General features: G+C 38.6%; 1 protein-coding gene across 3 annotated transcripts in view; it reads right to left on the bottom strand.

The window, feature by feature from the left end:
* Positions 1-25,548, bottom strand: part of LOC127426076 (inter-alpha-trypsin inhibitor heavy chain H3-like) — an 86,798-nt gene that overhangs the window by 15,130 nt on the left and 46,120 nt on the right. The window contains exons 17-23 of one of the 3 annotated variants that reach the window (XM_051672579.1): positions 24,347-24,391; positions 22,711-22,749; positions 14,021-14,059; positions 13,788-13,862; positions 13,483-13,611; positions 13,192-13,366; positions 11,816-11,964 (exon numbers count right to left, since the gene is read on the bottom strand). In XM_051672579.1, the coding sequence (XP_051528539.1) occupies positions 11,816-11,964; positions 13,192-13,366; positions 13,483-13,611; positions 13,788-13,862; positions 14,021-14,059; positions 22,711-22,749; positions 24,347-24,391 (651 nt within the window). The remainder of the gene's footprint in view (positions 1-11,815; positions 11,965-13,191; positions 13,367-13,482; positions 13,612-13,787; positions 13,863-14,020; positions 14,060-22,710; positions 22,750-24,346; positions 24,392-25,548) is intronic. The other 2 variants (XM_051672580.1, XM_051672581.1) reach the window with 2 other exon arrangements.

The raw sequence follows: 25,548 nt of genomic DNA, 5'->3' as shown, positions 1-25,548 counted from the left end.
TTTCATCCGTCATAGCAGCACAAAATATTATTTGTAACACTTTACAATAATGTTGTATTTGTTAACTTTAAAGCACTTATTAATCTTGGTTAATGTTAATTCCAAAATATACTAGTAGATTTTTAACTTTAAAAGTTATGTTAATATGTGATATACGTTAACATTGGTGAATGGATTAAGAACTACAGTGAATAGTAATGAATACAATTAAATAAAATTAATTATTAATGTTGACATGAATAAATGCTATAAATGTTCCATTGCCAACACATTTAGCAGTAACTACTCTTTCATCTCCTCAGCATTAATTAGCAGCATGGACTAGAATCACAAGGTCTTGTGTCAGATGGCCCACACCAGATAACAAGTAGTCACTTATTTGCCAATGTTTCTGAAGTTTATGGAATTAAATATATTAAGAAGGTTTGTTTGAGGTCAACTACAGGAGGCTCTTTTCTGTTGTCTCTGGGATGTTTTCAAGATGGCAGTGCCATTATTTTGAGTCACGTCTTTGCCATGTGCTGATTTATTCTGGTGTCGTCTTGAGCCCCTTCCCTAGATTTACGTGCCTCTAAATGTGACGCATGCACGCAAACTGTGGTTGGTTGTTGTAAAGCTAAGCGCACACCACACAACTTGCAATCAGCGCCCTGCGACTCAAACTGCCTTTTCACTATCTCCGACATTCACATACAGCTGTTGTGTTTCTCGCCATATTTTAGATTTTATTCATTGCAAGTGAGAAGCTACAAAAGGTTTTCTACCAAACCTCAGAAAGACATTACACTGTGCAATTTTGTTGAGCAGATGGATGAATTCAATAAAATTCATGATAATTTTTATAATTATTATTTAAATTATCATCATGGTTTGTTATTAATACTGTTTTTATAGATATTATGATAATTTACAGCAATAACACTAATTTAGCAAATAAGTAGTAAAAATTCATAGATTTGTTTTAAATATGCATGTGCAGAAATAAATGAAACATGTACACATTTAATCACACATTCACTGTAATTACAAATGGCTTTTATGATATATTTGCAACGTAAAGTATTATTTCTGACTTCTACAGAAGAAGCAGGCGTTTAGAACAATGTTTAGGACAAACTCCGCTGATATTTCTCACTTTACGCTCATAGTTTTGAATGAATACATCACATCCGGTCGGGCGGACACATACAGTCTAGTCGCACAAGTTGAAATATTTAGCATAGCTGAAGCTTAGATTGGATCAGAAAATTCGGCATCCGCAGATGGTCAGAACTCCATACAGCCTCGTCCACCTCTCCATTGGAAATAATTAAATTCCAGTCTCTAGTGTGTTGTTTGTCGGATGAAGTGAAAAGGCTTCACAATCTTGTTTTGGGTCATACTGGTGCACACACTACATGACTGATCGCAGACAGGATGTATCATCTACAAGACCATTCGTCCCCAACTGAGGCCCTGTGAACACCTGATATTAAGATGCATTTTGGGTGATCTAATCAAGCGAGATACTTAACAATTACTCCAGGTTGTCTATTTTGACCACTTTGACAGTATATTTGTGTCCAATTTAATCAGTTAATTTGAAAGAAAATGTTCCCTATATGCATACTATTTTAAATTAAAATGTTTAAAATGAAATAGGCAGTGCGGGTGAATGACATGGGACCCTATTTTAAGGTGACCGTATTGTTGCATATGCTGCTCCGGAGTGTGGTGTAGGTTCTCTATTAGCCTCTCTAGCGGGGCTGTAAAGTAACAAATTACAAATACTCACATTAATGTAATTAAGTAGTTTTTCCCAGGAACTGTACTTTTTAAAGTAGTTTAAAAATGGTATACTTTTACTTCTGTACATTTTAAGTGCTGTAACTGTACTTTTAATGTGCTATTTTCCCACCGTCTGTGTTCGCTACTTCCCTGTCCTTATTTTATTTCTATCTATCAACATGATTGGCTAGGGAGAATCTCGTAACTCCCATCAAATCAAATCACACATAAAAAACCTGAATGGCAGCTGCAGATCTGGCGCAAACGGTTATGGATGCGGAGGATGCCTCAAACACAGTTCAACAACTGAACATCACGGCCGCACCTGAAAGGGCTTTTCGCAGCGAAAAAGGCCAATTGCATGATTGTGTCATGTGAGTTTAACTTGCTCAAGCCAGATACTGTATCAGCATCACTCCTGCCTCTAATTTGAAGAAATATATCAAGGTAAATTTCATATTTCTGCTTACTAGATTCTGTGTCTATAACGTAGCCTGTAATTTAGCTATCTATCACAGAGATTATTGGGTTGATGTGAGAGATTAAGGCAATGTTATCAATAGGGCTGGGTTCTAAAACGATCTTGATGTTTATCTAAAAAATAAAAAAAGATGTTCTCGATCTCGATCGAGAACATCTTAGCCAGACCGAAATATACTTAGCCTGTGTTCTACATCTAGAACAGGGGTGTTCATTACATCGATCATGATAGCAAGACAACCACTGGCTGGTTGATCAAGATAAAATATAAAAGATTAACTTTTTATTTCCTGGCGTCTGTAGCTGTGTGCTTTTTGATTGACATGTGGCTTATGTTTGTGCGCTGCGCTTTACATGCGCATGTGCTCTGAGAGCGCTAATGCGGGTACGCGCCTAAATGGTCAAATACACTTTATAATTCCACCAATGCCCATCTTGGTGAGGCATTAATGTAAACGCAGTCGGTTTGGTCTAAAGTGAATGTAAACAGTGGGACAAAAAGTGTATTTGCATCAAAATGACTTGAAGTGTAACCAAATAGACCACTGTCTAGTATGTCATAAAAAGGCTAATAATCAAACAACAATAACAAGGAAATGAGAAAACCACTCACTACTTTTGGCTGAATAACTTGAGTAGCTTTAAAAGTATTATTGTATTAGAATAAAACAGTGATATTTTAATAATAATATTTTTTAACAATATTGTTAGTTTTTTTTATAATACTGACCCCTGATGTAGAGAGTGTGTTAATTTGTATAATAAATTACCAGGAATGTAGAGATGATAAAATAATTTATAATTATGCTTTTTCATCAAGTTTTTTTCTAATGCCTGATAGAAAAGTATCAACCTTTGTAGAGCAATCCTTCAGGCTGACTATTCCACCAGTCATAAACTTCAAAAAATTGTGCATGATGCATTAGAATGAGAACACAACTATTTCTGGGCTTAAAAGATATAAGAACTAAATCAATGTGGAACACTGTGTGTCAAAAGGAGTACAATGTGTCCCCCCATGTGCTACTTAAAGAAACAGTTCACTCAAAAATGAAAATTCTTTTATCATTTACTCACCCTCATGCCATCCTAGATGTGTATGACTTTCTTTCCTCAGCACAACACAAAATATTTCAGCTCTGTAGATCCATACAATACAAGTGAATGGGTGCCAAAAATGTGACGCTCCAAAAAGCACATATAGGCAGCACAAAAGTAATCCATATGACTCCAGTGGTTAAATCCATGACTTCAGAAGTAATATGATAGGTGTGGGTGAGAAACAGATCAATATTTAAGTCAATTTTTTTGCTAGAAAAAAAAGGCATATCCCTGCCCAGTAGATGGCAATATGCATGAAAAATGTGAATCACCACAAACAAAAGAAGAAGAAAGTGAAAGTTAAAGTGGAGATTGACTGAGCAGGGAGGAGAATTTATAGAAAATTTTTTACTTAAATATTGATCTGTTTCTAACCCAACCTATCATATCTCTTCTGAAGACATGGATTTACATGGAGTCACATGGATTAGGCTACATTTATGCTGATTTATGTGATTTTTGGAGATTAAATTTCTTTGCACCCATTCACTTGCACTGTATGGACCAAAAGAGCTGAGATATTCTTCTAAAAATATTAATTTGTGTTCTGCTGAAGAAAGAAAGTCATACACATCCGGGATGGCATATAAGGGTGACTAAATGATGAGAGAATTTTCATTTTTGTCTGAATTATTCCTTTAAAGCCCAATGTGACCCCTGTACCATACAACTTGTCCCATCCCTGCCCTACCCCCTCTATTGTGTGGGACATGTCGCGCCAAGTGTTTTTGCATTCCACGCATTGTTTTATACGCAGCAATAACTCTCTCTGTCGGCATTAAGGGAAATTTAGACCCTACACATAAACAGATTTTAATGTAATTGTTTCATACATTACGATATACAATGGGGATCATTGTATTGAAAACTTTTTCATCTTTTCATCTGTAATCATGTCGCCCTTTTATTCATTTTTTTAATCAGATTCATGTAGTGTTATAGTATCAAAGCTAAGTGATGTATTTTAAAAGTTGTCAATCACATACACCTATAAAATACCTATATTTTTTATTCTTTCTTGCAAACAGCCATAAAAGAGAATGTAAATTAATGGTATGTGTGCTACAGTTCCCTATATGTCACTCACTCGACGTTGTGTCGATGTAGTGACACTAGGGGTCACTCTTGGGAGCCCGAGACACCTCTGGTCTTTGATAAAAGGCCAATGAAAATTGGTGAGTGGTATTTGCATGCCACTCCCCTGGACATACGGGTATAAAAGGAGCTGGCGTGCAACCACTCATTCAGATTTTCTCTTCGGAGCTGAACGGTCGATGTTTACTGAGCTGACTGTTCATTCACCTCTGCTGGATCTGACGGCGCATTTCAGTGGCGGTCTCCCCTCCACTGCACGCCCAGCTGTGGCACAAATCCGCCCTCGATGTGACAGTCTCCACGGGTCACGAGGACAAGCCTCTTCCTCCCCCATCCCAGGCTGTTCCGGGGGTGGTCACAAGGAGCCAGGTAAGTGCCTCGATGTCCCTAGACTCAGCACGGCCATGACATGCTCTGGCACCATCTGCCGGTATGTCCGACGAGATTGTCCTGTTGGTCCCCCTCACGTGGAGCTTGGATGCGTGGCTTGCGCTTTCCAATCCGTTGCGATGGCTGTTCCGGACCATCTGATTCGGCTACGCGATTCAGTTCGCCAGGCGCCTGCCCAGGTTCAGCGGTATCCACTTCACCTTGGTGAAGGACGAAAACGCTGCTACCTTTCGTGCAGAAATCGCGCTCTCGCAGAGAACGCAGTTCTATCGCAATCAGAGATCACGATAGAACCTGTCCCTCCGGCCGAGATGAAGAAGGGGTTTTACCTTACTGGCCTACCCAGACGTGGTTCTCGGACCTCACGCTCCTCGCGACAGCCCCCCCCGGCGAATTCCCCTGAGGAAGGACCTTCTTTCTCAGGGACGGGGCACCATCTGGCACCCACGGCCAGACCTCTGGAATCTCCATGTCTGGCCCCTGGATGGGACGCAGAAGACCTAAGCGGTCTACCACCCGCAGTGGTAGACATGATCACTCAGGGTAGGGCCCCCTCTACAAGGCGCCTGTATGCCTTTAAGTGGCATCTGTTCGCTAAGTGGTGTTCTTCCCGACGGGAAGACCCCCAGAGATGCACAGTTGGATCGGTGCTTTCCTTCCTGCAGGAGAGGTTGGAAGGGTGGCTATCCCCTTCCACCTTGAAGGTGTAGCCCCTATAGCAGCACACCATGACACAGTGAACGGTAAGTCCTTAGGGAAGCACGACCTGATCAGGTGCAAGGAGGCTGAACCCCTCCAGACCGTGCCTCGTTCCCTCATGGGACCTCTCTGTAGTTTTTCAGGGTCTACAGAGAGCCCTCTTTGAGCCTTTGCAGTCAGCTGAGCTTAAGGCACTCTCCTTGAAGACTGCCCTCCTGACTGCGCTCACTTCCATCAAGAGGATAGGAGACCTGCAAGCATTCTCTGTCAGCAAAACGTGCCTAGAGTTCGGTCCAGGCTACTCTCACGTGATCTTGAGACATCAACTGGGCTATGTGCCCAAGGTTCCCATGACCCCTTTCAGGCACCAGGTGGTGAACCTGCGAGCTCTGCCCCAGGAGGAGGCAGACCCAGCCCTGTCGTTGCTGTGTCCGGTGCACATTTACGCATCTATTTGGATAACACGCAGAGCTGCTCTGAGCAGCTCTTTGTCTGCTTTGGTGCACAGTGGAAAGGAAGCACTGTCTCCAAGCAGAGGATCGCCCACTGGCTCATTGACGCCATAGCTATGGCATATCATGCCCAGGACGTACCGCCCCCGGTAGGGCTACGAGCCCATTCTACCAGGGGTGTAGCGGCCTCCTGGGCCCTGGCCAGGGGTGCCTCTCTAACAGACATTTGCAGAGCAGCAGGCTGGGCAACACCCAACACCTTTGCAAGGTTCTACAACCTCCGGGTGGAACCAGTTTCATCCCAGGTAGTGGCACGCAATACAATCGGATAAGCCCGGGATTGCTGGCCGGGTGTATCGCTTGCACATAGCGCCTTCCACCTCTTTTGAGCTGAAGACGTGCGCCATTAATTCCCAGTAGTGTTCACAAACTATGTTCCCTGGTTGACTTCCTCCGAACCCTGTGGCAGTCGAGTTTTCGGAGAGACTCGCTGCCGGCCCAGTACACGTGCTAACTAAGAGCCCTGTTCTGGGGTAGGTGCTCCGCATGTAGCGGTTCCCTGTAAGGCAAACCCCATGCGATGTATATCTTCCACTAATTCGTTTCCCTGTTGGCAAACTGCGTCTTCCTTGGGTAGAGCCCTCTGCCCCAGTCTCCATGTTTGTAGTAACTCCTCCCCCGTTGGGCAGGATCTACCTTGAGACTCTCCACATGACATCCTTCCGACATAGTTCGGCAAGACCATGTGACGTATTTCCACTTAAATATCCCCCCTCTCTCTGGGCGAGGTGTGGTCTCTTGGGAGGGACACCCCCCTTTTTTTTAGGGAGTGGAAAAAAAGAAGGGGAAAAGAGGCCACGACTGGGCTAGCCTGTCTCTATCTTTTGGGTAGTCGACTTGTCCCCAAAGGGATGTTCGACACTCATAACTTTGTTGGGGGCGGTTACGTGTTGGCCTGATGCGCTGGCTACGAGGCACACAGTTGCCTGCCCGTCACACACCGCCAGTTCACGTAACACAGTTCAGCCAGTTGCGGCGTTTTGTATAGGGACCCCTAGTGTCACTATATCGACACAACGTTGAGTGAGTGACAGATAGGGAACCTCATGGTTACTTGCGTAACCTCCGTTCCCTGATGGAGGGAATGAGAAGTTGTGTCCCTCCTGCCACAATGCTGAACTACACGCTGAAATGGCCGGACCTTGTCTTGGCTCCTCAGCATAAAACCTGAATGAGTGATTGCACGCCAGCTCCTTTTATACCCATATGTCCGTGGGAGTGGCATGCAAATACCACTCGCCAATTTTCATTGGCCTTTTATCAAAGACCAGAGGTGTCTCGGGCTCCCAAGAGTGACCCCTAGTGCCACTACATCGACACAACATCTCATTCCCTCCATCAGGGAACGGAGGTTACGCAAGTAACCATGACATTTTTATTATAAAGGGGCATAGCTTTCGCAACTCAGTACTCAATACTCACTACTCATGAGAGCTTTTTTAGGCTGTTTTTAGGACAGGCACTTGTACTCTACTCAAAACTCAAAGTAGTAAAGTACTTTTACTTGAGTAATATTTTTCAGTACTCTTTCCATCCCTGCTCTCTAGGTGTAATTAAAATTTTTGTATATGTTTCTCTGTTTAGTTTTTGATGTTTAAGTTCTGTACACGTCTTTAAGCTTTGGAAAAGCACTATAAAAATAAACATTATGATTATTATTATTATTATTAATCATATTGATCTACTGAAACACAAACCATGGCTAGTATTAAAAGTGATTGATAAGGGGGCCTGGGTAGCTCAGCGAGCAATGAGTTCGAATCCAAGGTGTGCTGAGTGACTCCAGCCAGGCCTCCTAAGCAACCAATTTGGCCCGGTTGCTAGGGAGTGTAGAGTTACCCTCCTTGTGGTCACGATATAGTGGTTCTCGCTCTCGATGGGGCACATGGTGAGCTGTGCACGGAATAGGATTGGGGGGAATTGTGGAGAAGCGGAGGCAACTGAGATTTGTCCTCCACCACTAGGATTGCGGTGAGCAACTGAGCCATTACAAGGACCTAATGAACACTGGAATTTGTGCATGCCAAACTGGAGACAAAAGGGGATAAAATCCACAACAACAAAAAAGTGATCGATAGCTCTTGGATATCATTTGCTGGTGGAATCCCCAAATTGCAAATGCAAATTGTTTTTGAACCGCTACCTTTTTGAACTGTTGCCTTTTGGAAGGCATTTTCTTTTTTTTCTTTTTTTTTTTTTTCTTTTTGTGTATTTCTATATATACTTATATTTTCTATTCGCTTTTTATTTTTATTCTATTTTTTTATTATTATCTCTGTCTTGTTGTTGTATAGTTTGTGCACTGGAAGCTTCTGTCACAAAGACAAATTACTTGTATGTGTAAGCATACTTGGCAATAAAGCTCATTCTGATTCTGATTTTAGACTTTGCGCCGAGATTAGACGTGGTTCACAAACCTGTTAGCAGAATGACCTATTTCTCAGGAAAATAGCAAACTGCACTTTGCGGCACTTTATTAACAAACAATACACCTACAGTTTGCGCACATACACCCACAGATAGCGCAAACACTCCCAGCCAAGCCCACTTGCACTTTGTGCTTACACGAAAACTGTGCTTAAAATAGCATATTTACGAAAATTGGATAAGACTTAGCACACGGTTATTGCGCTTAGCGTTGCGTCTAACGCGGTCATGAAAATATGGTATGAAAATGGTATTGCCCTACTAATTATTATCCATCACTCAATTTCTGTCATGGGCTGCGTTTCTCTATAACGTTGCAACTAAGACTTTTTAGTCCCTTACCTATAATTAAATGTACATACTGCATAAATCGAATTACATACGTATATACAAATTATCAAGAAAATGTAATAAATTAGACAAAAATGGATCAAACTAGACCATGGCTGAGCAGGACTCATATATACTACTTCTGTTCTCTCTGTGTTTGCAACTAGTCTGAAGCACTCAGACTACTTTTCTATGGTACTATCAGAAATACCTTTAATTTTTTCTATCTGAAATTGTAGAACAATATTTTATGGGGTAGGCAGGGGCCAAACAATGAATACAGCCCAAGGGCCCCCACCCTCTTAAGTCCATCTCTGTACACAGTTTATTTGTGACAACATAAAAAAAAACATGAAAGAATGTCTTGCACCAGTTTATTTTTGCTGATTTGCACAGAAAGGAAAAATAAAGAAAAACAGCTGAAAACAATGATGAGACAGCGGTTAGGGAGATGTGGTTGGTGTTTTATTAGGGATTCAAGCCCGAAGGACTAGAAACCCTATTATTTTTGCTCAGATTTGCTTTTATTATTAGGAGTTCAAGCATGAAGTGCTAGAAACCCTATTGGTTTTGCTCGGATTTGCTTTTAACCATAAGTCCAAGAGACCTGAAACTTTCAGGGATGGTAGTACTCCAGCTGACACGGTGGATGCATAGTTTTGCCCCGATTGGCCACACGGTAGCACTACAGTAGTCAAAACAAACAAATTAGCAAAATTGGCCATAACTTTTGATCCATATGTCACAGATTCAAGTGCCTTATATCATAGCTCAAGATGAACAAAATGGCTATCTCCGATTTAATTTCCATCATGAATATGTTTTCGCAATTTGCGATTTTTCGTAAAACCTACTTTTGCGAACTAGACTTGAAATTTTGTATGTAGCCTCTTTGTCCAACACCCCATCAATACCGAAGAGGACATTTGCATATCTAAAAAAATATGGCCACCATCATCCAATTAAGAATTAGATGTTTTTAGACAAGGTTAGCAATGACCGATTGAAACGAAACTTCATGGGCTTATTCAACTCTGGGTCACAGACATCTTTGGAGAAAAAGAAAAAAAACGGCCACCAGGAGGCGCTATTACATTTTTCGAGCACAGAAATAGCTGTATGTCTCTTAGTGTTTAACAAATACACAAGCAATTTATATATTTGTATAGGTCTCCACACCCTGAACATCTTTGTCTCAAGAACCATTGCTGTCAATCAAATTGTTGTTTTAGCATCATCAATTATTTGAAAAACATACTTTTGCAAACTAGTCATAGAATTCTCATCCAATCCAAATGAAACCAGTTTAGAAAGATTCTTTGGAGTCCCTACATCAATAATTATCAAAAACATGTTGAACTTCATGTTTTGCATGGCTATAATAGACCAATGAAATATTGTGGGTGGAGCCTAAAATACTTATAAGTCTATAAATCCTGAACGCAATTAGCAATCTCGACAAAACTTGAGACAAATTCGTAAGAGATCAATGTGAGGACACATACTGTAATAAATTTGCCTGGGATTGGCCACTAAATGTGCTTTAATAATAATAATTAAAAAAAAACATCTTTAATTGGCTCTAACTAAGGAACCATTGGTCTGAATGACTTGAAATTTCGCAAGCTGTGTCTTTGTCCATGGTGCCAGTAAGGTCTATGAGAACATCTGCATATCTTGAAAAAACATGGCTGGCATTGACCAGTCATGTTTTGGCAGCTTTTATACAATGTTATAAAAGGCAGATTGGAACAAAACATGGTGGGCCTATTTGTCTGTTGGTCCAAAAGGTCTGTGCTATATTGGAAAAAATAAATAAAAAGAATCTATTGGGTATTGCGTTTTACATGCATGTAAATTGTTGAATACTGTGCGGTTTGTCACAAAGACACACATTATTCATATCATATGATACATCTCCTCTTTCTGAACAACTCTGCTTCAAAAACCATTGTGTCAATGAAATCGTTCATTAAATATTTGAGTTTATTTGAAAAACCTACTTTTGCAAACTACTCCTAGGTTTTTCACCTGACAGCAACAAAACCTGTACAGGAAGAATCTTTGGACAGCCAAGATCAATAATCATAAAAAAAAGTTTATTTTTTATTTGTCATGGCTATGACAAGGCCATTTAAAAAAATGGCCATGGCCAAGTGTACCCAAAACCCTAAAACTGATAAACGACAAACCCGATTATCATCATATTTTAAACACATATACAACATATTATTGTTTAGATGTGTGCAAAAGTTTGTGTAAATCGGAGAATAGGTGGCGCTATGACAGTTATTAATGTTATAAAGCCCATATCTCAATGGTACCAAACCTGATGGTTATGAACATAATGACATTTTATCACTGTTTTAGTTGATATTTGACAAGCACAGATTGTTGTAATTGATTTACTGATTAATAATTAAAGTGCTTTAAAGGCTTGAACCCTGTTAATCGCTGCTTGCAGCTATATTTTGCTAATTATTTTTGTCTCCTGGTTGCTCTCCTTTTGTCTCCAGTGTCTCGCTCATCGGGACTGTGTGGACACCTGCCTCGTTGGCCAGATTTCAAGCAGGTTTGAAATCCGTTGTAGCGTTTACGATTTACAGGAGTGCGCACACTACATGACCATTAGTCGTGTGATCTGAGGACTTCTTGTTGTAGAACAGTTGCTGACAACAAAGGAGACAAGCTTGAGTCATGTAGTGTGCTAGGTTTTACATGTCAATCAAACGGCTGCTCGCCGTTTTTTTTCTTTTTTTGATGGAATACATAGAGGAATCAGGCTTGAGAGATTATTTAAATAAGATCATCCAACGTTGATTGAAGATGCGTAAACTAAAGTAATTTTCTCTACGATTCTATTTAGCTTGTGTTGTAGTGCACATTTATATTATAAGTCCTGTTTTTATTTTAATTTTAATTAATGAAAATATTTGTCAATGCCAGTTTTCGTCTTTGTGATAGTTTTCGTTAATGATAATAACTTTGGTTTTGAGGTGGTATTGCTCACTTACCTAAAATGCCAGACAAACCAACATCTTTTGGCTGTTGCCGAATGTCAGGCCACAGAAACACATTCCCATCTTTCTTATGAAGGAGAATAACAACACGGAAATTTCCCATGGTAACATCTATTTCATTGTTTCGCAGAATCAGATACACACTGTTGATACAGAGTGACTCATAAGTTAATTCTACCTCACATAGAATTACATCACAATAGTAGGGGTTTGAAAAGGGGTCTACAGTTTTGTGGCTTTTAGAACTTGTCTGTTTCATGCCATCTATATGCTAGTGTACTCCTTAATATCGACAAAATGAACTTATACATGTATATATACAGTATACATGTAAAATTTACTGTTTTCTGTTCTGTAAGATTTTTCTGATTTTTGGAGCTTCAAAGGTCTGGCCACCTTTCACATGCATTGTATGGGCCTACAGAGCTGAGATATTCTTCTAAAAATCTTTGTGTTCTGCTGAAGAAAAAAAGTCATAAACATCTTGGATGGCATGAGGGTGAGTCAATGATGAGAGAATTGTCATTTTTGGGTGAACTATCCCTTTAATGCTCTCTCTCTCTCTCTCTCTCTCTCTCTCTCTCTCTCTCTCTCTCTTATATATATATATATATATATATATATATATATATATATATATATATATATATTAAATAGAACAGCCTTTCAGCATGTTTCTGTTTAATTTAGCAATATGGGAAAACACATGAAAGAAAACTGTGCTCGTCAATCGATTTCATAAGGTCTTAAAAAAGAAAATGTAGTAAAACACTCAAAAATGTACACTCACTGAGCACTTTATTTGGAACACCTGTACTCGATTATCTAATCAGCCAATTGTGTGGCAGCAGTGCAATGCATAAAATAATTTAATGTTCAGTTAATGTTCACATCAACCATCAGAATGAGGAAAAAATGTGATCTCAGTGATTTCGACCGTGGCATGATTGTTGGTGCCAGACAGTCTGGTTTGAGCATTTATGTAACTGCTGATCTCTTGGGATTTTCACTAACAGCAGTCTCTAGTGTTTAATGGTGCCAAAAACAAAAATCATCCAGTGAGCTGCAGTTCTTAGACAGAAACACCTTGTTGTTGAGAGAGGTCAACGGACAATGGCCAGACTGGTTTGAGCTGATAGAAAGGCTACGGTAACTCAGATAACCACTCTGTACAATTTTAGTGAGTAGAATTGCATCTCAGAACACAACACGTCAAACTTTGAGGCGGATGGGCTACGACAGCAGAAGACCAAGTTGGGAACTTTATTAGGACCATAGTGTTTCTAAAAAGTGCTCAGTGAGTGTATATATTTGTATGTTCTATAGGTTGAGAACAGCTAGGTTATTTACTTAACAGTTTATTTATTTACCCCTCTATATTGTGTTGGGTTGGTTCCTGGTCCCACAAAAACTCCACATTGTTCTGGTCATCACTGTATCTTATGGATGTTGTGTCTATTATCAGGTGGTGGTTCTTTTGGTAATGAAAGGCAATTTGACAAAATCCATGTGTAGACGTCTTGGACTCTCCATTCATAGAGAACTCTAGGATACACAGAAAATGCCACAGTAAACATAAAGATATGTACAATAATACATTCTATTCATGAAAAAGGATGCACATTATAAATATAAACAATAAATAGATATTCATATCTGACCTAAAGCAGAATCCTCTAGCAGTTTGATTTTGTGAGGAAGAGGAACATCATAACAAAGTGGCTTAGGCTGACCAACAGCAGGCAGCAAGAATCGATTACTATTAACTCTTGGAACTGAAACCTTGGAACCTGATAACCAAGAACTAAATTTTATAATTATTACATAAAATAGTCTCTCAAATAACAAAAGAAAAAAAAGTTTGAGGGATCTCCAACAGAATAGGGCGAACATTTTAAGCATTCCTAGGGCCAACAAAAGTGTAATTAATGTGAATACACTTAATGTACATTTTGTATGCATTTACCTGGTTTAAGATTAATCGATCTTCCAGCTTTTTCAAACATGTCAACAAGTGGGACCGTTTTGAGAGCATGATCACCTGTGCCACATAAAGAATGAGACTAAGCCATTAAAAAGTAAAAGAAAGGCTATCTATACTACAGCATTTGTGAATACACTTAATGTTTTATTTTATTAATTTTTTAATGTATTTTCCTAATTAAAGACAGTATCAATGTACAGCATATTCATATTTACCATGACGAGAGATCGGTGTTGAGGCAAAATCAACGTCACCTAAAGAAGGAGGTTTAGTCATTGTGAAGTCAAAGAAAGGCTATTTATAATACAGCCTTTCATGCTAAGTATCATAAATCAGTTTGTTAATACATAACAAGTTATTAATAAACAAGAGTTACTTTTATAAGTTTACCTATATTTTACACCATGCCCTAACCAAGTGTGATGCAATAAGATTCAAGCAACAAGCAATTTGTCTGTACAAACTGATCATGAAAATGCAGCACAACGTAACACAATCATAGTCAATCAGTCAATATTCAATAGTTAATGTTCAGGTCAGTTATATCTGGAAATGTTAATGTTCACCCTGGGCCTCTTTCAAATATTCCATGTTGTAGGCATACAATGGAATCTGATCTGGGTTTTAGACATTTTTTCAGGTTTTCTGAATGTGAACTCAAAAAGTCTTGTACCTAAATTTGACCAACTGAAAGTATGTGTTAAAAGCTTGAAACTAGATGTTTTAGTTATTACTGGGACATGGTTAAGGCAAAATATTTATGATTCTGTAATTACTATTTCTGGGGAAATAGCGGAGAAGCTATTTTTTTTAAAGGGGCATCTTCAGTGTACAAAATGTTTTGCTAATTCGGTTCCTAAACAAAATCTGTTTTAACTAATAACAAACAAATTATTGTATTGTTCTTGTACATACTGAATACATCATTCAAACATTCTCAGTGTTGGTTGGAGAAAGTATGTGAACCCCTAAGCTAAAGACATCAACAAAAGCTAAGACTCAGGAGTTGGCAAACCTGGCATCAAATTAATAAAACGAGATTGGAAGTGTGGTTTAGAGCTTCTTTGACTTATAAAAAGCACTCAAACATGTTGAGTCTGCTATTCACAAGAAGCATCTGCTGACATGAACCATGCCTCACAAAAACGATATCTCAGAAGATCTATGATGAAGAATTGTTGCTTTGCATAAAACTGGAAAAGGTTACAAAGTTATCTCGAAGCGCTGAGATATTCATCTGTCCACAATTAGACAAACTGTCTATAAATGGAGATGATTTAGTACTGTGGCTACTCTCTCTAGAAGTGGCCGTCAAGCCAATATGACTCAAACGGCACACTGCAGAATGCACAATGAGGCAAAAAATAACAGCTAAAGTCTTGAAGGAATCATTGGAACTAGTTAACATCTCGGTTCATGAGTCTGCTATACAGAAAATATTACACAGGCATGGTGTCCATTAGGGCTGCAAATAATGATTATTTTGATAATCGATTAATCTAATGATTATTAAAATTATTAATCAATTATTCTGCAATTATTGCAACAATTAATCATTAGCTCTTAACCGATTATTTAGCTTGTGCCCCGAGTTAAAAGGTTGTATTAAACGTGCTCATTAACAATAACGAGGACAAAATAATCTTTTAAAAATACCTCTAAATGATATTAACTGAATTAAAAACTAAATCCCAACAAAAATCCTATTGTTATCAAATGTTTTTGTCTTGTTTTTTATTTAAAATTGTATCAAAATCCTTAAAACAAGATACATTTACTTGAGAAGGAACATATAAGACATTTAGACTTGCTTTAAGAGACAAACATAAGTGTATTTTTTTCACTTGGTTATACATCTGTGAGTGCAGTAAAGACATAATATACTTATATTCAAGATCTAGTCTCTAAAATCAAGTCTAAATGGGCTTAAACAGCTCGCTGTGCAGCTGGATCCTGGACTTCCTGTCAAGCAGACGCCAGGTGGTTAGAATAGGCAGCAACATCTCCTCATCACTGACCCTCAACACTGGAGCCCCGCAGGGCTGTGTTCTCAGCCCACTACTGTATTCCCTGTACACACATGACTGTGTGGCAACACATAACTCCAATGCCATCATTAAGTTTGCTGATGACACGACGGTGGTAGGTCTGATCACTGACAATGATGAAACAGCCTACAGAGAGGAGGTGCACACTCTGACACACTGGTGTCAGGAGCACAACCTCTCCCTCAACGTCAGTAAGACAAAGGAGCTTGTGGTGGACTTCAGAAGAAAAGACAGAGAACACAGTCCCATCACCATCAATGGGGCACCAGTGGAGAGAGTCAGCAGCTTCAAGTTCCTGGGTGTCCACATCACTGAGGAACTCACATGGTCCGTCCACACTGAAGTCGTTGTGAAGAAGGCTCATCAGCACCTTTTCTTCCTGAGACGGCTGAGGAAGTTTGGAATGAACCGCCACATCCTCACACGGTTCTACACCTGCACTGTGGAGAGCATCCTGACTGGCTGCATCTCCGCCTGGTACGGCAATAGCACTGCCCACAACCGCAAAGCACTGCAAAGGGTGGTGCGAACTGCCAAACACATCATCGGAGGTGAGCTTCCCTCCCTCCAGGAAATATATACAAGGCGGTGTGTGAAAAAAGCTCGGAGGATCATCAGAGACTCCAGCCACCCGAGCCATGGGCTGTTCTCACTGCTACCATCAGGTAGGCGGTATCGCAGCATCAGGACACGCACCAGCCGACTCCATGATAGCTTCTTCCCCCAAGCAATCAGACTTCTGAACTCTTGATCTCCCACGATCAAAATACATCATCCCTGCACTTTATTACTCTTTTATCTCACACCGGACTGTCATAAATTATATTACTGTCATTATATTATGTCTCTCTTAACAACTGACTATCAACCGACAGCCTGAATGTCAATACAGTACAATACTGTACATTCTATATATATACTTTTTTCATATATATTTTAATTTTTATTGAATAATGTGTATCTATATAGTATCTATATAGTAAAAAACAAAACAAAAAAAAAAAAAAACAAAAAAACAAAAACAGCATATTGTATACTGTGCAATGTATGTTATTATTGTATATTGTTGAGTGTAATTGTGTATAACAGATGTTTAAATTGTGTTGTGTTAATTTGATGTTTTAAGTTGTGTAATTATGTATAACAGATGTTTAAATTGTGCTGTGTTAATTTGATGTTTTAAGTCGAGTTTAATTATGTATAACAGATGTTTAAATTGTGCTGTGTTAATTTGATGTTTTAAGTCGAGTTTAATTATGTATAACAGATGTTTAAATTGTGTTGTGTTAATTTGATGTTTATTGTAGATTGGCGTATGTCTCATCACTGTCACGACTGCTATGTTGATCGGAACTGCACCCAAGAATTTCACACACCATTGCACTTGTGTATATGGCTGTGTGACAATAAAGTGATTTGATAAATATCTTATATGCTGCTTTTCAGGTGGATGCATCTTTTTTAAAGGATTTTAAAACATGTTTAAATATATATATTTTTAATATTATATTCAACATTATAAAAAAATACAAAAATACAGTATAGCTGCTAAAGTAAATTTATGTTGTTTTAAATTATTTTTAGATATTTATATTGTAAAACATCCCAAAACAAAAACAAATCAAAAATGTATTTTATTGCAGTGTATAATGGGGCGAAGACTACCCTCTCTCACATTTTTGTTCACTTCAGCCCATATTTAACTCACAAAAACAAACTCTCTTATTAATAAATCTGTGTATTGCCAATTTTCTTTACGATAAGAAATGCAAAGTGACACATATATTATGATTCAATAAGTCGTGAGCTGTAGCAAGCGTGCACGCCTGAGGGATGAGCATCCCCGCAATAGAGTGTGACTCAGCCAGCTACAGTCTCAATCTCTCTACACTTTCATTGGGACACTTCATGAGACTCATGGAAGAGGCACTGACCGCACAGAGAAATGCCAGTTTCTGAGTTTGTAGTTATTTACATGATCTGCTTCCATATTATTTGAACTTTAATAAAGCTATAACGCATTAAATATAACTAAATTTAAGATGTAACGCAGGGGTGTTTCCTTTAAAGATGCTCGACACACAAGTTTAGCAAAGCGGCAAATCCGGCTCCGTTTATTCCACATCGTAAGTGATTCTGTATTTATTTATTTTATATTTTTGCATTATAATTCCCTCATATTTTGCGATCTAAACCACCTGAAGCTGTTTGGAAAGCTTGGAGTGCATCTGAACTGTTTTCTTCCTCTCCTCAGTCAGGCCTGCACTGCAGTGCTGCTCTCACATGTCAAGTTTCATATCTGATCTCATGTTATGTTAAATGACATCAAACGTCTATTCGACAATGAACATTTTTGTAGACAATTTTTTATTGTTGACATTGACGATAATGTCAACTAATAGTTTCAGCCCTAGTGTCCATGGCAGGACACCACAAAGGAAGCTGCTGCTTTTCAACAAAAACTTTGCATTGCTGCACGCCTGAAGTTTGCCAAAGACTATCTTGACACTCCACAACGCTACTGGAAAAATTGTTTGTGGGCTGATGAAACTAAGGTTGAATTGTTTGGGAAGAACACGCAGCACTACGTATGGCATAACAAAGGCACCGCATACAAACATGAAAACATCATCCCAACGGTGAAGTACAGTGGCGGAAGCATCATGAATTGGGGCTGCTTTGCTGCTTCAGGGCCTGGACTGCTTGCCATTATCAAGGGAAAATTATTTCCCAAGTTTATCAAGATATCCTACAGAATAATGGCTGCACACCAGCTGAAGCTCAGTAGAAGTTGGGTGACCTAAAAGGAGGACAATGATCCTAAAAATTTTAGTAAATCTACTACAGAATGGTTTCAAAAAAAGAAAATCCACTTTTTGGAGTGTCACAGTCAGAGCCCAGACCTTAACCCAATAGAGATGCTGTGGAATGACCTCAAAAGAGCCGTTCACACCAGACATCATAAGAATATGGTTAAGCTGAAGCAGTTCTGTAAGGAAGAATGGTCCAAAATTCCTTCTGAACGTTGTGCAGGTCTAATCCGCAGCAACCAGAAACGCTTGGCTGAGGTCATATAACCAAGGATCATCCATTTATTAAATACCAGGTTCACTTACTTTTTCCACAGCACTGTGAATGTTTAATGGGATGTGTTCAATAAAGACATGAAAGATTATAATTGTTTGTGTGTTGTTAGCTTAAGCACATTTTGTTTGTCTATACTTGTGACATTTTATGGCCAATTAATGCAGAAAACCAGCTCATTCCAAAGAATTCACATACATTATCTTGCCACTGTAGATATGATTTTAAACACCCAGAGAAATCTAGCATGCCACATCTACACTTTAAGACTTTTTACAAATTCTCCAGATGTGTATCAATCTGACATTTAAGCAGCCTGGCCTAATTCGTCATAAAACTTCTTTTAAAGTTTTAAATGAGCAAGCTTTTCTGCACATCTAGCTGCCGCTCATTGATCTAAAGTCAATTTAATCGCTACTGTTGAAGATGCTTGGTCTTTCTTTTTCCATCTCTTTAGTACTATTATTAATAAGCATTCTCCTTTAAATAATGGTGTCTTTAGCTACAGACTGGCACTGAAAGCTGACAAAATAATCAGAAATAAAATTGGAACTATGCAATCAACTGTCACAGCACCTCAGAAAACAGTGTCTCATAATTTTCCTCATGAGCAACTTCAATCCTTCACTGTCACAGGTCATGAAGAGCTAACAAAACTTATCAAAAAATGAAAAGCTACAACATGTATGTTAGATCCACTAACAACTAAGTTCTTAAAAGAGGTATTCTCTGTAATCTCAGAACCTCTTCTTAACATTATTGACTCCTCGCTATCTTTGGGACATGTCCCAAGAAACTTTAAAATGGCAGTTATCAAACCTCTTATTAAAGGTGCGATATGTAACATTTTTCATGTAATATTCACCTTTTTTTTGCCAATGTGTGAACAGCTTGTAATGCAACTTAAAAAATTAGCCCTTCACGGACTTCCTAGGTTGCCTATTAAAGCCTGTAGATTGATTTTCATGTGAAGGGAGCGGGTCGCATTTGCCGGGAAAATCCAAAGGATGTGACGTTTATGCGTGCTCCCGAGAGCCTTGCCTCAGTGCTTCTCTTCCGCTATTCAACAGCGACAACTGTCTGCAACACTAGGTAACGTTATCTTAGAGATGGAATCCAGCAAACGTCCAGCTCCCAGCACAACACCGACTCCTACACAAACTCAGAGTAAGCCAAAAAAAAAAAAGCCTTTATCTACTGAATCCCGGCTGGCTAAGCGGGAACGTGTCGTGGTCGAGCGAAAACTAGAGTGAACATCGGCAGGGCATATGATTCCTGGAGGGATTTTCGTTCGGTTTTGGGGATCAAAACTGACCCTGAATTGGCGTTCTTCTTATTGGACTGGTAAGCTTTCATAACTGCAAAGCATGTAAAATATAGTGCCATAAGGATTGATCTGTGTAATTTTAGCTAACTTGATCTTGCCTGCACATTAAATGTCATAATCAGTGTTAATCTGTAATTATTCAGCAAGGTAAACTACAATAACACAATTCTAGATATGTTCAAGATAATGCAAAAATACCCATTCATTAGTGTAATGTAACTTGGTTATACAGAAAATATATACATTCTATTATTATAAAACAATAGTGCATCGATATATCAAAATGTCAGTTGTGATGGAATCACATCAATATTGAATTGTGTCAACATATTTATAATGTACAGTCTATTTTATAAACAGCTACTGTCATCATCCACCAAATTTAGCTAACATCTATTGATAAAGCTGGCTAGCTAGCTAAAGCCATAGGCTATCGTATAAATGCAGTCAATGTATCATGCAAAGAAAAGTGATTACTTCAAACTACAGTCTCGCATAGCCAGACCTATATCCACACTTTGTTTTAGCCCTGTTCCAGCACTGGAGAGTCAAATATAATATACAGTCTCAAAATTTGTAGTAAAACAATCATAACTGTATAATTTTAATTATGCTACCTCATCTGTCAGCATGATGTCGTTGAATCACGTTCAGTCTCTTTGTACTTTACGTCATTGTGGTTGATGCTCGCATCCCTATGGGGTGTGTGTGCGAGCACGAACAACAGGTAGCTGGATGCAGTTCACTTAACGGCCACAGGTGTCATTAATAACAAGGGTTTCTGAATCTTACATACTGCACCTTTAATTATGTAGTGGTAACAGATAAAGAAATGCTAGTAGAGCTTTTTAATAGGCACTTTTATAAAATCAAGTAACTTATTTAACAATACTGTTTTTATGCAGTCCTCCTCAACATCACTTTGTAGATCTAAGAATAATTGGGTGCAGTCAGCAAAATGTTTCTAGTCTGATTTCCCTGCTTTTAGTTTCTCTTTGCAACCTGTCACAGAGTTTCAGTTGCAAAGGGAGCGGATTAAATTTCCTTGATCCTTTCCTTTTTCAAAGTTGGTGCATCCAATATTGCAGCTCCTCTTACCTACATTTTTAACTTATCTTTCCCCACAGCAGAAATACCCCAAATCTTGGAATTAGCTATTGTATCTCCCTTAATTAAAAGCGCCAATAAAATGGATCCAAATTCTTATCGACCAATATCACTTCAGCCATTTGTCTCACAGGTGATGTAGAAATTCATAAACAATTAATGACCTTTCTTAATAATTTAAAATTCTATTGGACATAAAATCTGCTTATTGACCCACATTTAGTTGCATCACAGCTGCTGTAAAATTTCTTAATGACATCTATGAAGCCCTCCATGAAAAACAATTCTATGCAGCTATTTTTCTATCTCTCTAAAGCCTTCAATACTGTAGACCATTCCATATTGATAACTAGATTATGATGTATTGGTGTCTCAGATCTCTCTCTCTCTCTCTCTCTCTCTCTCTCTCTCTCTCTCTGTCCCGTTTAATAAATGATCTCTCTTATAGGGTACAATGTGTAGAGACAGAACATCAGCTTTCTGAATCATTGCCTATTAGCAAGGGTGTTCCTTAAGGCTCCGTTTTAGCTTCTACATTTTTTTACAATCTATATGAATGTTTCTTATGCTATTGATAATAAGAATACTTATATTAACCTTTACACGGACGATACTATCTTATATTCAACAGGATCCTCATACAAATCTGTTTTAGGCTCTCAGTAGCTCTTGGTTTTCAGAGCATTCAGCAGGCTTTCTTTGATTTTAATATTGTTTTGAACAGCTAAAAAATATTGTTCAGACAGCTATTATCATTTATTGGATTATAGAGATGTAGTTTAAAAATGTGGACACAAAGATGTTTTTGATTGTCTAGATTTTTTATATTATGCTGCTATTAGATGTCCTGCTTATAGAACTCATCATTGTAATTTTTATTTTATTATAAGTTGGCCTTCATTAAACAATAGGCAAGAACTCCACTGGTCTATATTTATTTACAGAACCTTGTTAGGTTTGACACCAGTTTATCTTCAGACTACATGACAACATCATATTGCAGTATATTCAACCAGATCATCCAATTGCATCCTTCTGAATGTTTTCAAAAGTAAAAGTGTTTATGGCCATATTGCTTTTAATTTTGCTGCTCCCTACAATTGGAATAATTTGCAGAGATTTAAGTCTATACTCATATCTCTGCTTCAGCTTTTACAAAATGAATAACATAATCCCTGTGCATGTTTTGTATAGTTCTGCTTACAAGTAAATTTGACTTTTTTTCTTTTCTTTTTTTTTTTATAAAGAAAAAGAGCTGTATGATAAGAGGGGAGACAATTTACTTTAATAAATTAAATAAGAACCATTAAATTGTTGCAAGAAAACTACTTTGGCATACCAAAAATCCCTTGACGGTCAGCACCACCCCGTGGACTTCCTGTTGCGGGGATATAAAAATAAAAAAAGAAAGATAAATATGCTATCTGTATTTTTAGTATATTTTGATATACACTACTAGTCAAAAGGTTGGACATACTTGACTAAATTTTGGTTTCTTGTGATCTTAAAATCATTTCAATTAAAGGCTTATGCTTACATGCTTGAAAACAATTAATGACCTTTCTTAATAATTTTTAAATTCTATCAGACATGAAATCTGTTTATTGACCCACATTTAGTTGCATCACAGCTGCTGTAAAAGTTCTTAATGACATCTATGAAGCACTCGATGCAAAAGAATCCTATGCAGCTATTTTTCTATCTCTCTAAAGACTTCAATACTGTAGACATTCCATTTTGATAACTAGGTTACGATGTATTGGTGTCTCAGATCTCTCTCTCTCTCTCTCTCTCTCTGTCCTGTTTAACAAATGATCTCTCTTAAAGGGTACAATGTGTAAAGACAGAACATCAGCTTTCTGAACCATTGTCTATTAGCAAGGGTGTTCCTCAAGGCTCCGTTTTAGCTTCTACTCTTTTAACAATCTATATTAATGTTTCTCATGCTATTGATAATAAGAATACTTATATTCACCTTTACACTGATGATACTATCTTATATTCAACAGGATCCTCATACAAATGTGTTTTAGGCTCTCTCCAAGATAGTTTTTAGTGCATTCAGTAGGCTTTCTTTGATTTTAATATCGTTTTGAACAGCTAAAAAACATTACTGTGGTTTGGAAAGAATAATTAATGTCCTAACAATATTACTACCACTGCTGGAATAAAACTTGAGATTGTTACCTCCTATAAGTATCTTGGGATCTAGCTTGACAGGTCACTGTCATTTTGTACTCATCTTAAAAATTTACTGGTAAAGGTGAAGTCTAGGCTGGTTTTTTAATACCATAATAGATCTGCATTTACTATGTCCGCTAAAAAAAAAAAATATTGTTCAGACAACTATTCTCCCTTTATTGGATTATAGAGATTTAGTTTAAAAATGTGGACACAAAGATATTTATGAACGTCTAGATTTTTTATATTATGCTGCTATTAGATGTCCCTTATAGAACTCATCATTGTAATTTTTATTTTATTATAAGCTGGCCTTCATTACACAACTGGCAAGAACTCCACTGGTATATATTTATTTACAGAACCTTGTTAAGTTTGACACCAGTTTATCTTCAGACTACATGACAACAACATATTGCAATATATTCAGCCAGATCATCCGATTTAGAGCATCCTTAAAAACTGTTTATGGCCATTTTGCTTTTAATTTTGCTGCTCCCAATGATTCGAATCATTTGCAGAAATTACTTAAAGTCTATACTTATATCTCTGCTTCAGCTTTTACAAAATTAATAATATAATTCCTGTGAAGGTTTTGTATAGTTCTGTTTACAAGTAAATTTGACTCTATTTTCTTTCTTTTTTCTTTTCTTTTTTTACAAAAGTAAGAAAAAGAGCTATAGATAAGAGGGGAGACAATTACTTTACCAATGGCACAGTATTACATACCAAGACACACTAAATAAATTAAATAAGAACCATTAAATTGTTGCAAAAAAACTACTTTGGCATACCAAAAACACCTGGATGTGCAGCACCACCCCGTGGATTTCCAGTTGCTGGGACATAAAAATAAAAAAAGAAAGATAAATATGTTATCTGTATTTTTAGTATATTTTGATATACACTACTAGTCAAAGGTTTGGACATACTTGACAAAACGTCATGGTTACTTGTGTAACCTCCGTTCCCTGATGGAGGGAACGAGACATTGTGTCGATGTAGTGACACTAGGGGTCACCCTTGGGAGCCAGAGACACCTCTGGTCTTTGATAAAAGGCCAATGAAAATTGGCGAGTGGTATTTGCATGCCACTCCCCCGGACATACAGGTATTAAAGGAGCTGGTATGCAACCACTCATTCAGGTTTTATGCTGAGGAGCCGATATAAGGTCCGGCCATTTCAGCGGGTAGTTCAGCGTTGTGGCAGGAGGGACACAACGTCTCGTTCCCTCCATCAGGGAACGGAGGTTACACAAGTAACCATGACGTTCCCTATCTGTCACTCACTCGACGTTGTGTCGATGTAGTGACACTAGGGGTCCCTATACGAAACGGCACAACTGGCTGAACTGTGTTACGTGAACTGGCGGTGTGTGGTGGACAGACTGCTGTATGCCTCATAGCCAGCGCACCAGGTCAACACGTAAACTCCCCCAACATAGTTATGAGTGTTGAACGGCCCTTTTTGGGAACAAGTCGACTACCCAAAGATAGAGACAGGCTTTACCCAGTCGTGGCCTCTTTTCTCCCTTCTCTTTTTCCACTCCCTAAAAAAGAAGGGGGATTATCCGGCTGGGCCGCCAGGTCTAGCCGGGGGGTGTCCCTCCCAAGGGGAAGACACCGCAGAGACCACACCTCGCCCAAAGAGGGGGGGGGATATTTAAGTGGAAGAATATGTCACATGGTCTTTCCAACCATGTGGAGAGCCTTCAAGGTAGATCCTGCCCAATGGGGGAGTAGTTACTACAAACATGGAGACTGGGGCAGAGGGGTTCTGCCCAAGGAAGACGCAGTTTGCCAGCAGGGAAACGTACTAGCGGAAGATATATATCGCATGGGGTTAGCCTTACAGGGAACCACCACATGCGGAGCACCTACCCCAGAACAGGGCTCTTAGTTAGCGTGTGTACTGGGCTGGCAGCGATTCTTTCCGAAAACTCGACTGCCACAGGGCTCGGAGGAAGTCAACCAGGGAACAAAGTTTGTGAACACT

The sequence above is a fragment of the Myxocyprinus asiaticus genome, chromosome 35 (assembly GCF_019703515.2).
Source record: "Myxocyprinus asiaticus isolate MX2 ecotype Aquarium Trade chromosome 35, UBuf_Myxa_2, whole genome shotgun sequence".
Taxonomy (NCBI): Eukaryota; Metazoa; Chordata; class Actinopteri; order Cypriniformes; family Catostomidae; genus Myxocyprinus; species Myxocyprinus asiaticus.
The sequence above is the reverse complement of the archived record's forward strand: the minus strand, read 5'-3'. Positions and strand labels throughout refer to the sequence as shown.